The sequence below is a fragment of the Acinonyx jubatus genome, chromosome A2 (genome assembly GCF_027475565.1).
Source record: "Acinonyx jubatus isolate Ajub_Pintada_27869175 chromosome A2, VMU_Ajub_asm_v1.0, whole genome shotgun sequence".
NCBI classification, from domain to species: Eukaryota; Metazoa; Chordata; class Mammalia; order Carnivora; family Felidae; genus Acinonyx; species Acinonyx jubatus.
In genome coordinates this window covers 162,583,088-162,600,324 of record NC_069383.1, presented here as the reverse complement: position 1 = coordinate 162,600,324, position 17,237 = coordinate 162,583,088, and the positions used below count along the sequence as shown (strand labels likewise).

Below are 17,237 nucleotides of genomic sequence, written 5' to 3'. Positions count from 1 at the left end.
GACAAGCCTCCGCCTGGAGCAGGGAGCCCGGGCGTTGTCCCCGCTGTGGCTGACTCATGGAGTGGCACAGTGAGTCACGACCCCTGATTAGCCCTTCGGTCCTCGTGTGCAAAACGGGACCCGCTGTCCTGAGCAGATCTGTGTTGAGGCCAAAGGGCCAAGGCGGCCGGAAAGTGCCAGCCAGGCTTCTGCCCGCGTGTCCCGGGTTTGGAGCACGACGGGTTCCTTACGGGTGCACGTACTGCTCGTGATGGAAATTGACACACAGAGCACAGGTTTGGGGACCTGGGTCCCTGGAGGTTCCTTCTTAGCCCCTCACATGCTTTAATTTATGGGCTCCTGCCAACACCTCGGTGTGAGGAGGGCCTTTACCGCCTTTCACAGACAAGGAAACTGAGGCAGGGAGAGGCAGAGTCATTGGCCCGGAGTCACACAGCTGCATGGCAAGGATGTGAAGCCGAGCTCTGCCCTGGCCCAGCACCACCTCGTGGAACAGTCACGTACATGTGTCAGGGGCGCCCCGGGGGCTCAGTTGGTCAAGCCTCCGGCTCTTGGTTTCAGCTCAGGTCGTGATCTCACGGTTTGTGAGGTTGATCCCTGCATCAGGCTCTGCACTGACAGCACAGAGCCTGCTTGGGATTCTCTGTGTCTTCCTCTCTCTCTGCCCCTCCCTCGGCCTCTCTCTCTCTCTCTCTCTCTCAAAATAAATAAACCTAAAAAAATGTTCACGTGTCCTGTGAAGATTTCTAGCAGCTACGTATAAACAGCACAAAGCAAAACTGAGTTTTGATTTAATAATATAGCCTGCTGGGGCGCCTGGGTGGCTCAGGCGGTTAAGCCTCCGACTTCAGCTGAGGTCACGATCTCACAGCTCACGACTTCGAGCCCCGCATCGGGCTCTGTGCTGATGGCTCAGAGCCCGGAGCCGCTTGGGATTCTGTGTCTCCCTCTCTCTCTGCCCCTCCCCTGCTCATGCTCTCTTTCTCTCTCTCTCTGTCAAAAATAAATAAACATTAAAAAAAATTTTTTTAATAAAAAAATAAAAATTAAAAAAAAAAGTCGGTTCATGCACCGAAGCCGTTCCATATGTACTAACAGCGGTCTGTGAACGGAACTGAGTATAGGTTTTCACATGTAAATTAATCACAGTGGAATAAAATTTCAACGTCACTTTGTCAGTCACACTGTATACTTCGGGTGCTCCGATGACCGTGTGACGTGATCCCCGTGTGTGGGGCCACGCCGGTCTCATTCACGAAACCTGTGAATTACAGGGCCAGATAGCAAATATTTTCTGCTGCAATGACTCAACTCTGACATTGTAGCATGAAAGCCGCCATAAACAACAAGCAAACCAAAGGGCATGGCTATGTGCCAATAAAGCTTTATTTACAAAAAACACACGAGGGCCGGAACGGGCCCACGGGCTCTAGTCTGTCAACCGGGCACTAAGCTCTGTGATTCTGTTTATACATCTTTGGTTGTTTCTTCTACGAGCACCGATCAGGTGGCTCCTGTGTGCCAGGCGCTGGGGACACTGAATGTGGACACAGATCTCGTCACAGTTTAGCAGACAGTCCTAGCTGGAGACTTTCTAGCTCTTCGCTCCACATTCTTAAGGACCTGGACCGAGGTTGATGCAGAAAAGGATCCAAAGGCATTTTTGTTTGGGACACCTGGGGGGAAGGGGGCTCGGTTGGTTCAGCGTCTGACTCTTGATTTCGGCTCAGGTCATGGTCTCACGGTTGTGAGATCGAGCCCCACATCGGGCCCTGCATCGGGGTCCACAGTAATAGCACGGAGCCCGTTTGGGATACTCTGTCTGCCCCTCCCCTGCTCCGACTCTCTCTCTCTCTCTCTCTCTCAAAAATAAATAAACTAAAAAAAAAAGGTGTTTTTTAAATGACATTCTTTGTTACTAAAACAATGAATATATATATTTTAATGTTTTAATGTTTGTTTTTGAGAGAGAGAGAGAGACAGAGCACAAGCAGGGGAGGGGCAGAGAGACAAGGAGACACAGAATCCGAAGCAGGCTCCAGGGTCCCAGCTGTCAGCACAGAGCCTGACACGGGGCTCGAACCCACAAGCTGTGAGATCATGACCTGAGCCGAAGTTGGATGCCTAACCGACAGATCCACCCAAGCGCCCCAAAACAATGAATATTTGTATCCCCCAGGATGTGTCTCTGTGCCTGGCACAGATACTCAATAAACGGTTGTTGAATGAATGCGTGCCCTGATAAATAAATAAAATCTGTGGTGTGTCGGATAATCGTAAGTTGCTGCGAAGAAACATAAAGCAGGATGGGGGATGGAGACTGAGGGGGAGGGGAATTGCAATTTTAAAGAAGGTGGTCAAGGGGGCTTCACGGAGGAGGTGCATTTGAGCAGAAATCCGAAGGTGAAGAGAGCCAGCCACAGGGAGATCTGGGAAAAGGAATTCCAGGAAGAGAGGACAGCAAGTGCAAAGGCCCTGAGGCAGGACGAAGCCGCAGGAGTGTGAGGCCGGTGTGGAGTCCCTGTAAGGACTGTCGCGTCATAGGACGAGGACCCAAGAACGCGGCAGGCAAGGAATGAATGTGTTTTGAAGGCACATTTTAATGAACATGAGCAAAGCCCACAGAGATAAAAATAAGTACGGGCAAGTGGGATGTTAATGGAAGGGGGTAAGGGGCCGACATTCGGGAAATGTCTAAACTTATGTTATGATTTCTTTTATTTTTTTATTTTATTTTATTTTATTTTACTTTATTTTATTTTATATGATTTAAACAATTGCACAGGCTCGGCTACAAACGAACGTTAATCTCATGCCATGAGATTAGACTGGCAGTAATTCAGTTATGGGACCTTGACGGTCAAGAAACAGGGAGGAAAAATAACCCAAAGGGGTGTGAGTAGGAAAGAACCTTTTCGGCAGACTCAGAACTTGCCAGAGCTTCTTGGGTACCCATCATGCCCTGAGTAGTGTCGGGGGAGATGAGAAGACCGCCTTCAGGGGGCTCGGTCTAGTTGTGAAAGGACGAGGCAGACGGGTGAGAGCAGGGAGCAGACACCTAAGGAGAGGGTGCTAACGCGGGTCGCCGTGATCCACACTCCAGCGTGCGGTTCGAGTCGGGCAGAGCTCTGTGGGCCGAATTAAGTAGCGAAAGTGAATAGCGTCCTGTCATACTCCCTTCCCTGCCGTGCAAGGGTCTGAAAATCAACTCGAAACTTTAAGCCAAAAGAGAATCCACCGGCTCACATGGCTGCCCTGCGTCTGGAGCCCAGGATGGGATTTCAGGTATGGCTGGATCCAGGACATCGGACCGTGTTGTCGGGGCTCGATTACCCTCTAGCTGCTCTGCTGTGTTCTGGGCGGGCCTCATTCTCCCAGCCTCCCAGCGTGGGGCAACGACGGCCAGCAGCCCCAAACCTACATTCCTTACAGCTTGGCATCCCCGGCGTACCCATTCTACAGATGTGGAAAGAGGAGGTTCGGAGTGCAGTGACTTCCCCCGGGGCTCCCACAACCCTTGTGAGGAGGGAAGGTAGAGTTCACACACTCGCTGGCCCATCTGATTCCAAACCCTGGGTTCTTCCCCGCTGAATCGTACTTCCTCCTGTGGACCTGTCCTCAGGCTGCAGACGAAATGGGTAACATTTTCTCAACTTCAAGAGTTCCCTGGGGGGGGGGGGGTGCCTGGGTGGCTTGCTCGGTTAAGCATCCGACTTCGGCTCAGGTCATGATCTGATGGTCCGTGAGTTCGAGCCCCGCGTCGGGCTCTGTGCTGACAGCTCAGAGCCTGCAGCCTGTTTCAGATTCTGTGTCTCCCTCTCTCTCTCTGCCCCTCCCCTGGTCATGCTCTGTCTCTCTCTGTCTCAAAAATAAATAAACGTTAAAAAAAAAAATTAAAAAAAAAAAAAAGAGTTCCCTGGGGCGCCTGGGTAGCTCAGTTGGTTGGGTGTCTGACTCTTGATTTCGGCTCAGGTCATGGTCCCAGGGTCGTGGGATCGAGCCCCGCAGCCAGCTCTGCACCGAGCGTGGAGTTGGCTTGCGATTCTCTCTCTCTCTCTGTCTCCCTCTGCTCCTCTCCCCCACTCACATTCTCTCTCTCTAAAAAAAAGAAAAGAAAAAGGAAAAAAAAGAAAGAAAGGCACAGAGGGAAGGATTTGCCGTGGACAAAACATTAAGGGCTGATATAGATCTGAGCTGCCATGGAGAATGTAAATGTTCCCAGGAGAAACAATGTACCCACCTAACATCTGTCATCATATTTGAACTGGATCTAGTTATACCTAAGTAACACCTGAGAGGGGTGACTTTTGCCCTGGGAGGAAAGCTAAGAGCTAATCTTGGAGTTACATTGCCTTCAAGTTCCATGAGAAAACATAAATGCTCCCACGAAAAGGGATATATGAGCTCGATATCAGTTATTCACCTTTTACTAGAACTGTTTATACCTAACAAACACGGGGGTGGGGTGGGGGGGGGGCGGGATGAATTCTGCCCCGGGGCAAGAACCTAAGAGCTAGTCCGGACTTGAGCTACAATTCCTCCAAACCCCACTAGAAAATGTATCTGTTCCCAAGAAAAAGGAATGCGTGAACCGGGTGTCAGTCATTCACACTTTAGTTAGAATTAGCACAAAGAGCTTCGCGCGCATGTTCCCTCTGCGCCCGTTGGAAACCACCCGAGGAAACCTCGGGGATGCAAAGGCAGAGGGATCCCTGAGAAAGACACGGGTCTGGGGGAACTACCTCCTGGCGGGGCTCGGCCGGCAATCATTGACCCTTTAGCGTTCACACCAGGAGAAAGCAATCGTGGTGAAAGAGAGGCATTTCCTTCTTTGCAGAACGTTACAAGGGCGGCATCGAGCCCCCGTGGGAACGCTGGGCTTTGGGGACACAGGTGAAGCGATTCACGGCGGTAGGAAAAGGAGCTCTTAAATGCTAACTCGAATACCTGCTGCCTCTGCATCAGAAAACTTGAAAACGCTGGGGAGAAGGCGTGATCCTCGGCTCGTGATGGGTTTTTTCCTTAAACAAAAAAAAAAAAATTGTATTTCCCCGGAAGCTGCGCCACAGGTACGTGGGTTCGGATTCGGGGAGCGTTAGTGATGAGGCCTAGAAAGCCTTTCTCCTCCGGGAGCGCGCCCAGCCCTGAAAGCTGTCCCAAGTCCCACCTCCTCCCGGGGTGGTCTATAACCTTCCCGCAAAGGGGCGTCTGTATTCACGGCTCCTTTTTTCACTCACGCAGGGCGTCCTGTGTCCCGCACCGTCCTTTTTCACTAACCTGGTGCATTTTCGATGGGGAGGGTATTGTCTTCACGGGGGGGCTGAAAACCGGTGGTGTCATCCTGGCTCAGGGGCCATGCTAATCTTTTCTGTATCGTTCCGATTTTAGTCCACGAGGCGAGCACGACTTTTTACTTTTATTAAAAAAAAAATAATAATAATAATAAAAATTAAAAAAAATAATTAAAAAATAAACAAATATAAAAAAATAAAAAATAAATTTTTAACGTTTAACGCTGTTCAACTGCTTTCTGTTCCCGGTGATGCTTTGGCCTCCGTTCTGGATGTCGTATGGGTAGAATCGCGCAGCGTGCGTTCTTTGGTGACCGGTGTCTCTCGACTCGCAGTCCCCGAGATTCACCCCTGGTGCGCCTACTCGTGCCGCGTCCCCTCCTATGGCTGAGTAGCCCCGCGTCGCTTGGGTCGCTTGGCTCGGCCGGCTTGCTTATTCCCCTACCCCCGGGCATTTGACTTGCCTCCCGCCCAGGACAACTCTGCGTCAAGTTGCTACGGACATTCACACGTTCACGTTCCAGTCTTGGCGGGAACGTCCCTTTCTTGCCGCGAACACAGGTTTGCGTCGCTCTCAGACAAACCCCCAGGAGCGAAATTGCTGAGTCATCAGGGACAGGCGCGTCCAACCACCCAATTTCCCAAACCGGGTAGATATGACCCCCATCAGCCATGCGGACTCCATTGTGGGAAGGTCACGTCAGAGTCCGGCCCAGCCTTATCTTACTTGTTCAGATAGCTCTTCCTTGGGGCATATAAACGCCTTCTAAAGTCCATAATTATAAAAACAAATTTTTTTTTAAAATACAAATATCCTGGGGAAGGGCCCTACGGGGTCTAAATCTACAGGGAGGGGGGAGTGAGTGCTGCCAGACCCCTCCCTCGGGCGGGTTTGGGTCCGAGGAGGAGGGAGAGCTCTGTCTCCAGGGCACCGAGGTCCTGAGGGTCGCACCGGAGAGGGAGGCGGAGGCAGGAGAAGCTACAAGTCGAACCTCACCCGCTTCATGCACCTGCTGTGTAGGGAAAGCGCCGTATACAGCAGAGGCCGAATAAATAGTATGACTGGGGATCACTAAAGCCAAGCGAAGCCAAACACGGCCCTTAAAAAAGCCAACACGGTGGTTACAGAGGCAGAGAGGAAGTGAGAAAGATTGGGAGGCTTAGGGAGATAAGGGCACCGGCGACCAGAGGGGACGGTGATTCAGAGACATCCCCCTCCCCCCCAATGCCACCGGCGTGGGGGCTGGATCACTGCCTGGGGCGGGGGGAAGGACTGAACAGCTTCCCCGGCCCCACCCCCCCTCCGTGCCGGGAGCTCCCCCTGTCCTTCCAGCCACAGGCATCCCCAGACGTGGTCCCCTGTGCCCTGGGGGAACAGCTGCTGTACCACATCAGCGTGGCACGTAGTAGGCCCTCATTGAATGTTTGTTCCGTGAATAAATGACGATTGGTCCGTTGAGAAAAAAACACACTGGGAGGGGAATTTCTTGGAAGCAAGGAGGGTGTTTTAGTTACCCCGTGACCCTAGTGCCTAACGTCGCGCCTGACATACAGAGGCTCACTTTAGTCCTCCATTCACTGAGCTCCCAACACCTTCCTGCTGTATTGAGTATAAACAAAATCCTTCACCGTAGCCACCCCCCAAGGCTCCCTGATCCCTGCATCCCCTCCCTGCCCTCCCCTCTTCCCTCTCTCCCCCTGCTCCAGTCACATGGGCTTCCTCCCTGTTCCCCCCAACAGGCCTGCCCGGGTACTACCCCAGGACCTTTGCACGTGCTGTTTCTTCAGCCGGAAACGCCTTTCCCCCAGATCTTCCCATGGTCGTCCTTCAGGGTTGTACTTAAATGTCACCATCTTAAGGGGTTGCCTGGCTGGCTCCGTCGGTAGAGCACGTAGCTCCTGATCTTGGGGTCCTGAGTGTAAAAGCCCCCACACTGGGTTCAGAGCTCACTTTTAAAAGTGGTGGGCATGCAGGAGGCGCTCCGTGAGCGAGAGCTGATTGAGCAGCACTGTGTACCGGGCACTTTCCTAGATGCTGGGGGCCCAGCAGAGAACAAAAGAAACTCCATTCTAGCCCACAAGGCCCGGGGGGGGGGGGGGAGGGGAGAAATGAGGGAAGACAAAAAACCAGGGAAACAAATGAGAAAATTTCGAACGGTGAGGGGGTTCCGTGACAACCGTGATGTCACGAAGAGCCATGGGGCAGGGCTCCTCTGTTGGGGGCAGGGGTCACCCACCGCCTCTCAGCCATCTGGGCTGGTTCACAAATAATCGAACATTTATGAACCTGTGAAGACAGTCCAGAGTCAGAGGGGGAGGGGAGGGGAGTTAGTCCTGGGCGGCGGGAACAGTCAGTGCAAAGGCCCTGGGGTGGGAACCAGTTTGGCTCAATCCACATTCGGTGAGTAAATGACCCATACAAGATTCTAGAAGGAACGGGGGGGGGGGGGGCGCTGCTCAAGTTTGTCTGTGGAGGGCTTGGAGGGTGGGTAGAAGGTTGCCAGCCCCCGAGGGAAGGCAGCTTCTGGCAGGAGGGGGCGACTTCAGCAAAGGCCTGGGCCGTGCCTCTTGGCTTTGTTCTGTCCGGAGGGTGGACAGGACCCAGTCAGGGGCCCTGGGCTCTCCTGGAGCCCAGCGTCCCGGGACTCAGAGGAGAAACAGTCCCTGGAAGTAGGGGAGAGGTCATGGCAAAGCTGAGGCACCCCAGACTTTGGCCTTTGCCCACTGCAGGCCAGGAAAGCACAAAACATCAAGATAACGGTCTCCCCTCCCTTCCCCCAGCCTGCCCTGGTGCCACTGGCCCTGAACCCTGTCCGTCGTGCCTGTCCCCCAATCGGCACCCGGGGACGGGCCGGGACCTCCCCACCCTATTTCAGCATCTTTTGGGGGCGGTTACAGAGCCGCAGAGAGGAGCGCGGGGAGCCTGGGAGCCCGGTTGTGGGGTGAGCTCCGGATCTGGGCAGACTCAGGAGGCGGCTGGAGGCAGAGCTGGCCGGCCTCATGAATGGGGATTTAGCAGCTGGAAAGGTGAGCCGTGCCCGGGGGCCACGGGAGAGGGAGGTCTCAGCCAGGAAACCCTCCCCAGACTCCCAGAGGTGGAAGGAGCCTCACGCCCCCATTGCACGGATGGGAAGACCGGGGCTCGGAGAGAGCGTGTCACAGCGGAAGTCCTGCCTCCATCCTGGGGCTGCCCTTGTCTTTCCTCCGGGAGGGGAGAGTAGGGATGGGCAGGGGGGAGAGGGAACTAGTTTCATCGGCCCCCCAGGGGTCGACCAGGCTGCTCCCCTCCCCCCGCCCCTGTGCCAGCACCTTATAGAACTTTTAAAGAAATCAGCTCCCATGCCCTGAGGAAGCCCATGTCAGCTCATGGCCCTTCTGGAGAAGGAAACTCCAAGGGCAGCGGTGGGCTGAGCCCGGGGGCTGAGGGGGGGTGGGGGGCGGGGACTTGAGGCCCACGGACGTCGGGTGGTGTGCAGATGGGAGGTGGGAGGAGAGGGGGCTGTGTGACCCTCACGCCTGTCCCCTCCTTGCCCCAGATGGCTTCCTCCACCGGTCCCATGGGCCCCATTGGCAGCCTGGAGCTCCTGGACCTGCTGTTTGACCATCAGGACGGCATCCTGAGACACGTAGAGCTGGGCGAGGACTGGGGCCACCTCGAGGACCAGGTGAGGACACGCCAGGCCTCAGACGGGAGCCTCGCTCAGCTTCGTGCGGCGTTTAGGGCTCACGGCGCCCACTCTTAGCAAAGCACATCCTTGTGCTGAACCTCTCAGCCACCCTAAGGGGTGGCTGACATTAGCTTCTTACAGGTGGAGAAGCCAAGGCCCAGAGAGGGGCAGTAACTCGTCCAGGGTCACACAGCAGTTTGGGGGTGGGTTTGAACTCCAACCCGGGGCTTGTGCCTCGGGTGGTACCCATGCCGAGAATGTGTTGAGGCTCCAACAACCCCAGAGGAAGGAGCGTTGTTAGCTCGTCTGTCTGGCAGAAAGGGTAAGTGCGGCCCAGAGAGGATCAGTGGCTTGCTCAGTCACACAGCAATCGGGAACAAAGCATAGAGGGTTTAAAAAAAATTTTTTTTTTTTAATGTTTATTTTTGAGAGAGAGAGAGAGAGAGAGAGCTACGAGGGGAGGAGCATAGAGGTTGTAATGCCCACCCTCCTCTCTCTGCCCCAGCAGGTCCTGCCCAGCCCAGACTCAGATGATTTCCTCAACTCCATCCTGGCTTCTGGCGACTCGGTGCCCGGCTCCCCGATCTGGTCCCCTGCAGCCAGTGACAGTGGCATCTCTGAAGACCTGCCCTCCGACTCCCAGGACACCCCTCCACGCAGTGGGGCAGCCACCACCCCCACGGGCTGCCCCTCCTACCACCCGGGAGCCCCCTGCCTCGCCGGGCCCCCCGGACCCGTGGCCCAAGTGCTGGACGCGTCTGTGGCCATAGACTTGGGTGGGTCCTCCTTCTTTGTTCACTGCCCTTGCCCGTGCCAGGCGCTGGGCGCCCACACTCGCCCTCTGAAATAGACGCTGTCATGGGCCCATTTCCCGGACGGTGAAATGGAGTCCCTGTGAGGTGAGGCCGTGAGTCACAGCTGCTGAGCTGGGGCGCAGCCCCTGCAGCCTGGCTCCCGCGCCAGGCGCCACGCTTCCAACCTCATCTCTGTACGTCGATGCCAGGACCATAGTAGACGTTCAGTGACAGACAGGGCGTGAGGTCCGGGGACCCCAGGCCTCAGACGCTCCCCCCACCCCCGGATCTGGGGAAAACTAGCCTGATGCGGAAGACACCCCTCCCCGCCGGCAGGGCCGTCCTCTGTCCCTTCAGCTCTTATTAGACTCGCTGGAGAGTTAACAAAACGGAAGCTCAGAGAGGTTTGGTCACTTCACCAAGGCCACACAGCTCTGCACAGTTGGGATAAGAACCGAGAGCTGAGCCACCCCGAAGTCTGTGCTCTGGGGAGCACCTTGCCTCCAGCGTGCCGGGTGCCAGGGGGAGGGAGCCACAGGTGAATCAGACCTGGGCAAGGACCAGGGGGAGACAAGGCCAAGCCGGCTGGAGACCTAGCCTGTAACCCTGGCCAATAACAGCCGGTCCCTCCTGGCTTGGCATCGGGTCCCTCAACAACGTCCTGATGAGTCGGCTTCCCGTTTTCCATCGGCGGGAAGACCGAGGCACCGGTCGGGGATGCTCCCCTCAACCCGGGGCCTTGGGGCCCTAGCGCGTTGCGGTCAATCCTGGCGGCCTTGCTGGAGGAGGCAGGTAGAAGCGGGGAGCTCAGGGGCCCGCGCGTGACCCCTCCGCGTCTTTGTCTCCATCTGCCCTGCTCAGAAATGTGGAGCCAGGGCCTCCGTCGTGAGGAGCGGGCTGAGGTGGCCGACCTGCCTTCGAGCTGCAGCCTCACGGTGAAAGACCTCCTCCTGTCGGGCGGCGGCGGCGACCTGGTGAGCAGCCCGGACCCCACGCCCCGGAACTTCAGCCCTTGCGGGGCTGCCGGGGGTTGTAGGGCCCCGATGTCTCCCATTTCGGAGACGGGAAGACTGAGTCACACACGGGGTGGGGCCCTTGCCGCCACGGTCGTCGTCATAACGTTTTTTAAAACAGCTGAAACTTACCAAGCACCTACCACGGGCCAGACACTCTTTTAAATGCCTTAAATGCGTCATCGTTCCCGTTGTTATTATAATGAGAGAGAGACAGAGGGCAGGGGAGAGGGGCAGAGGGAGAGAGAGAATCGCAAGCGGGCTCTGGGCTGCCAGCCTGGGAACCGGACGCGGGGCTCGAACCCGCCAACCGCGAGATCGTGACCTGCGCCGCGGCCCGATGCTGTTTCATCCGCTGGGTTCCCGGATGCGGAAGTGCCGGCTCTGGGGGCTGGTGCTCGCTCTCTGCGGCCCCGGGGCCAGCGGGGGCCCCACGGCAGACGCGCCCATAGGGCCCCAGGTCCGGTGTCTCGTTCGCTTCCGGGAGGCGGTTTCCCTGCCCCCACAGCCGTGTCCCCCTCCCCCCCCTCCCCCACAGCAGCAGCATCACCCGGGGGCCCCTCACCTGCCCCGGCCTGCGACCCAGCACTGCCAGGAGCTGGTGCTGACGGAGGACGAGAAGAAGCTTCTGGCCAAAGAAGGCCTCACCCTGCCCACCCAGCTGCCCCTCACCAAGGTGAGCCCTGGCCCCGGGCCTCGCCCCCTTTTCTGCGGCCACCCGCCCTCGAGTGTTAGGACGCGTCCGTCCCTGGAGCCCAGAAATTCGTCCTTGAGCCCAGCTCAGCGGGCAGAGCCCCACACCCGGGGGGCCAAGGGTGGCCTTTCGGGCAGCAACGGTTTGGGCCCCGGGGGGCCTCCTTGTGCCTTTCGCGCTGCCTCCTAGCCCCTTGCAGGCCGGAGCTCCCCAAAGGGGTGACCCCTGCCCCCTCCCCCAACCCACGACCTGCACGCGGACTTCGACTGGGCCGCGCTGCATTTTTGTGAAGGCTTGAATCGGTCGCTAAAATGTCTCTGGCCAGGAGTGTTCACACACGATTTCCATGGCCGTGGCCTCCCCTACGCCCACCCTTCCGCCCGCAGCCCCCGCCCAGCCCGTTTCGCTCAATGTCAAGACCTGGGTTCGCCAGCGCCACCGGAACATCCGCGGGCCCCCAGAAAGGCGCCGTGCCCAGGCATGGCCAGAAGGTGGCGCACTCGCACCAGCGCTCAGAGTGTGGCCGCCGGTTCCTACCTGGGACTGGGATCTGGGAAAATTCTCAGGACCCTGGACCCCCCCACCCCCGCCCACCCCGGAGACTTTGCACGAGTTCTGGGGGACGAAAGCGGTCTTCGAGTCATGGGGAGTCTGCCCCCAGCTCCCTGGGTCTGGGAGGGCTCCCCCCGGAGGAGCAGGGGTGAGATCATGGGGGCCAGACAACAGGGTGGACCCAACCCCCACCCCACCATGTCACTGTGTAGTATGAAGAGCGAGCGCTGAAAAAAATCCGCCGGAAAATCCGGAACAAGCAGTCGGCCCAAGAGAGCCGGAAAAAGAAGAAGGAATATATTGATGGCCTGGAAACTCGGTAAGGCTGGGGCCCCTGGGGTGCCCTTCTGGGGTACGGGAAGGGGACCGAAACCCAGGGAGAGCCGTGCAATGGGGCTAAGGTCACGGGGGGGGGGAGGGCTGAGAAAATGAGAGGTTTCCTTTCTCTCTCGGGGAGAGGTCATTTGTCATGTGAATTACAAGCGTGGGAAGATGCCCGGAGATGGCAGAGGTCAGGCTCGGGGTCCCTTTATCCCCTGGAATGTGAGGCACCAAGAAAGGAGGATGTATTACCCATCTTGCCGTGGGGCTCTGCCTGGAGCTGGGGTGCTTACCCCCCCTGCGTGAGCCCCACTGGTCCTCAGAGCTGCCGTCGTTTCCTTGATGTGTGTGGCAAGGACAGAGGAGAGATCGTTCTCGGCAGAACATCCGCCTCCGAAAAACCGCGCACCCCGCTTTCACCAACTGCCGCTCTCTTAACTCTTTTAAGGGGACGGGCTCCTTTGTCTTCTTTAACAGAAGCGCAACGCACGAGCAAACCCACTCTCTAAGCCGGGAGTGGCCTGACGGAAGGAAGGTTACAGGTCTACCTGGGTCTTCTCTTTCTTCCCAAGTCAGTTTTGGGATGCCGTACTTGTCCGGGAAGCTGCTCACTGCAAATGTGTCGACATCCAATGGTTCCCAGTTCTCTCGTTTTAGTTTGCTAGGCTCTGTGCTGTCAGCAGGGGAGGGACAGGGGGACACAGGGAGACCCAGAATCTGAAGCAGGCTCCAGGCTCCGAGCTGTCCGCACAGAGCCCGACGCCCCGGGTCTCGAACCCACAAACCGTGAGATCTTGACCTGAGCCGAAGGGGGACGCTCAACCGACGGAGCCACCCAGGCGCCCCTGCCTTCTTGGTTAATCTTGCCAGGGACTTATTTATTGAATTATTCTTTTCAAAGCGTGGCTTTCTGGCTTTTACCTTCTACCCACCTGTACTTTTCTAGTTCTTCCACTTCTGCTCCTAGATTTGGTATGCGCCCCCCCCCCTTGATGTTTGATTTTGGAGGGGGGGTTGCTATGTTGCTCTCTTGCGAACTTTCAACACGTGTGCATCCAGCTTGTTGAGCTGCGTAAAGGTTGGTGAAGGTCTGTCCCTCTCCGCACTGTGTTAGCCGCACCTCTCGAATCGTGATTTACACAATTGGCATTACCATCTGGCCCTTGAATCTTCTCTAATTTATGTCCTGGATTCTTATTTTTATCCCATGAGTCATCCAGAAGGAGGGCCTTTCCGTGGGGGGGCGGGGTGTACTCTCTTGGCTGGGACATATCGTCATGCGGGAATTTGAGTATTTCAGTCCCACATCTGGGTGGTCTGGGGTCAGACCACGCCCACATATGGATACAGGTGGGAAACATGGGTCCCCCAGCCTGGGTCCGGGAGCCCCCGGATGGACTTGTCACCATTGTCTTAGTCCTCAGATGCAATCTGCGAAGCCCCTGATCAGCTTTATGTCGTGGTGTTCTCCCAAATGCTCTGTGAACTAGGTAATCGTAGCCCCTTTTTACAGGTGAGGGGACTGAGGTCAGAGAGCAGAGCGGCTTGAGGTCACAAGGGAGGGTGAGGACTGTAACCTGGTTCCCCGTGGACTCCCCATCACCCTCCCACTCAGTCTTCTGGAAGCATCGCTGCCCGAGTTTGGCATTCCACGGCCCGTCCTCGGGGCACAGACCGGAGCAATGCCCCCACATCAGTGCAGACGTGGGGCCTGGGAGCCAGGCAGAGCTGGGTTCAGATCTGGGCCCTGTCCACAGACTTGCTGGGTGGCTTTGGATGAGTGACTTCCCCTCTCTGGCCTTGGGTCCCCTGCCTGTAAAATGGGGCCCCCCAGGGAGATGTCAGCCGAACTAGTTGGTGACGCACGGGTTCTGGAGGTCACTGTGGCATTGTCCCTGCAGGATGTCAGCCTGCACTGCCCAGAACCAGGAGCTTCAGAGGAAGGTCTTGCATCTGGAGAAGCAGAACCTGTGAGTCTCGGTCCAGCTATGGGAGAGGACGGGGAGCCGGCCCCCAGAGTCCCTCGCAGGAGGGGTGGACAATGTGGGGGACAGCCTCTGTGATGGCAAAGCAGAGCAGGGGGTAGGGGCTCCACCTAGCAAGGGTGAGGGCTGCATGGAGGAGGGCACTTGGAGTTGGGGGAAGGCGTTTGCGGTGGAGGAAACGGCAGACGAATGGCCAGAGGCCGGAAGCACGCTGTGCTGGAGAACCGGGTGTGGCTCTAAGAGGCGCGGCCGTCTATTCAGTATTTGTTTAGCATCTCGTCTGTGCCAGGCGTAGTTCTGGGCCCTGGAACCACAGCACTGCACAGACAGCCTCCCTACTTAAAGCACTCATGGTCTGGTGGGAGACAGACTCAAGACAACGGGAAATACGTAAAAGCTAATTCACATAGCGATAGCCACTGAGGAGAAGAGTGAAGCAAGGTTAAGGCCCCGGAGAGCGAGTGGGGGTGGGGGGGTGGCGCTACTCTGGGCAGGGGGGTCAGATGTGATGGCTTTTGAGATGAGACCTGATGGATGAGAAAGAACCAGCTACAAAAAGATCTGGGGGACTAATGTCCTTGGTGCAGAGGGAACCAGCCTGTGCAAAGGTCCTGGGGCAGAATTGGGTCTGACGTGTTGGAGGAACAGCCAGGAGGCCCGTGTGGCTGCAGCAGAGTAAGCGAGGGGGAGAGAGAAGGAGGAGGAGGAGAGGGCAGGTAGGGAGTGGGGCAGGTCATGCGGGGGGCTTTGGGGGCCACGAGGAGGACTTGGGCTTTGACCCCAGGGGCGTGGAAGCCCTGGGAGGGTCGAGAGAAGCCTGCTCACGTCTGAAAAGTGCCGTCTGGCTGCTGCTTGGAGCGTGAACCCTAGGGGAGCAAGAGAGGCCTTGGGGGTCCAGAGTAGAGGCTGGGGTTGGCATTTTGGTGAGAGATAATGGCAGCCCGGGTCACGGGGGTGGGGTGGCAGAGAAGTGGGTGGGTTCAAGTGGGTGGGATGTTCAGGGAGATTTGTTGAAGCGACGAGGGAGAGTCTGGGACTTTAAAGACCAGCGGGGCCATGAGGGATGGATGGGATTCAGACGTCAGCCGGGCTGGGGGGACCCCAGAAACGGATGGGGGCCAGATCACGGCCCCGGGGGGCTCAGCCAAGGCCTGCCCATTCCTGCCAAGGTCCCTCTTGGAGCAGCTGAAGAAGCTCCAGGCCATTGTGGTCCAGTCCACCAGCAAGTCGGCCCAGACAGGCACCTGCATAGCGGTAAGTCCTGGTCCCCAGGATGACGGGCGTCCTCGGCCTTGGCAAAGGGGTCTGGGTGGCGAGATGAGCGCAGTGTGAGCCCCCGGTGTCTTCTGGGCCTCGGTGTCTCTGCTCACAGGGTGGGGGAGGGATGGGGTGACCTCCCCCATCTCCGCCAGGTCCTGCTGCTCTCCTTTGCCCTCATCGTCCTGCCCTCCATTAGCCCTTTCGTCGCCAACAAAGCCGAGGGCGCTGGAGACTACGCGCCTGTTCGAGGTAGGTGGGCCGGGGATGCTGTGCCCTCAGAACCCCTCTGGGCTGCACCATGGACACAATCCCCTGGGTTCCCTAAGCCCCTGTACTGGGCCTCTGGGGCTTGGCAGGGGGAGGGGGGCTCCTTGCTGCTACTCCCTGAGACTGGGGTCAGAGAACGGAGGGACTCCAGTCCCCCAGACCGTCCCTCGTGACCCTCCCAACCCTTGCTCAGTTTTCTCCAGAACTTTGCACAACGACGCTGCGTCCCGTGTGGCCCCCGATGCCACACCAGGCTCCGAGGTCCCAGGACCACAGCCCAAACCTGGCGCGTCCCAGGAAGGGTCTCCAGGCAGCCCCAGGGCAGACTGGGAATCTCAGGGCAAGTCGGCTCTGGACAACTTGACGGAGGAGTTGGACAACTCGACCCTGATCGCAGACAACTCGACGGAGAAGCTGAACCAGGCCACCCTGCTGGACTGGACTGCCCCTGAGCCAGCGCTCAGCCCTGGGCGCGGGGGATTGGAGGCAGCAGGGGAGGAGCTGTGAGCACCCTCCGGACGTGCCCCCGGGCCTCTCTGCTTAGGGGCCCTTCTGTGGACAGCAACGGGCGTGGGGGTGAGAGGTGAGACCCTGGCGGAAGTGCCAGGATGGAGATGTCACAAAGTCACAGCCACACACCCGCGGACCCAGGCACACACAGGACACACTCAGACACAGGACAAGCGCAGGGCCACGGAGCCCGAGAAATACACATCCAGGCAAAGAAAGGAACGGGCACGTACAGAGTGATCCACGGACTCAGACAGACACACGCACACACCACGCCTCGACAGCTCCCCTGCCCCGGGACTCCTTCCTGTCCCCTGCACACTTGGCTGAGTCTGCGGGGAACCTGGCCCCAGAACCGCAGCCCACAGCCGCGCCTCTTTTCTAAGATTGCAGTGATCCTTAATAAAGTATTTTGACAGAACACGTTGGCACAAAGCGTTGTCTAGGGCTCCTCGGCTCTTGGAAGGAGCGTCTGGGCCAGCCTCGGAAGGGGGAGTGTGGTGCGGCCCCCCCCACCCCCACCCCCGCGACCCTCAGGGTGGAAAGGCTGCCGGCCAGGCGCCGGTAGTGTCTTCAGCACCTTGGAGAGCGGCCTCGAGCGGTGAGCGCGACGCGCCTGGAACCCGAGGTCTCTGGGGGCCTCAGGAGGCCCTTCATCGCGTCCTCGGACGATCTAGGGCAGCTGCCTTCCTGGGAGGGGGGCCGCGCTGCCCACCTCGCTCGATCTACGGATGAGGAGACCGAGGCATCGGAAGTGAAGGGATCTCACCGGAACCCGGCTGGGCCCGCGCTCTCCTAATGCGCCCCGCCCCACCCGCTTTGCGCAGGTGCCGGGAGGTGGGGGGCGGGCTGCGAACGAGGCCCAAGGCCACTGGCAGCTCT

The 17,237-nt window shown here is 57.8% G+C and overlaps 1 protein-coding gene and 1 pseudogene across 4 annotated transcripts; one reads left to right on the top strand and one right to left on the bottom strand.

Moving 5' to 3' along the window:
* Positions 1-5,333: 5,333 nt before the first annotated feature.
* LOC113596418 (uncharacterized) lies at positions 5,334-5,409 on the bottom strand (annotated as a pseudogene).
* Positions 5,410-8,160: 2,751 nt separating this feature from the next.
* CREB3L3 (cAMP responsive element binding protein 3 like 3) lies at positions 8,161-16,776 on the top strand. Of its 4 annotated transcripts, none has more exons than XM_027049261.2 (10): positions 8,161-8,318; positions 8,828-8,956; positions 9,468-9,735; positions 10,615-10,727; positions 11,305-11,442; positions 12,225-12,331; positions 14,235-14,303; positions 15,488-15,572; positions 15,731-15,827; positions 16,039-16,776. In XM_027049261.2, exons 1-10 carry the CDS (start codon positions 8,292-8,294, stop codon positions 16,350-16,352), a joined length of 1,347 nt encoding a protein of 448 aa, XP_026905062.1. In that variant the 5' UTR covers positions 8,161-8,291; the 3' UTR covers positions 16,353-16,776. The 4 variants fall into 4 exon arrangements, with proteins under 4 accessions (XP_026905062.1, XP_026905064.1, XP_053076074.1 ...); XM_027049263.2 differs by having other exon boundaries at positions 9,465-9,735; positions 11,308-11,442; XM_053220099.1 differs by having other exon boundaries at positions 9,465-9,735; positions 15,775-15,827.
* Positions 16,777-17,237: the final 461 nt, after the last annotated feature.

What these genes read in the sequence shown, in the direction of transcription:
- CREB3L3 (XM_027049260.2), top strand. Translation starts at nt 8,292, where the DNA reads ATGAATGGGGATTTAGCAGCTGGAAAG. An exon ending in CGGGCGGCGGCGGCGACCTG is followed by an intron (nt 10,728 to 11,304) that starts GTGAGCAGCCCG and finishes CCTCCCCCACAG; the next exon opens with CAGCAGCATCACCCGGGGGC. An exon ending in CCCAGCTGCCCCTCACCAAG is followed by an intron (nt 11,443 to 12,224) that starts GTGAGCCCTGGC and finishes GTCACTGTGTAG; the next exon opens with TATGAAGAGCGAGCGCTGAA.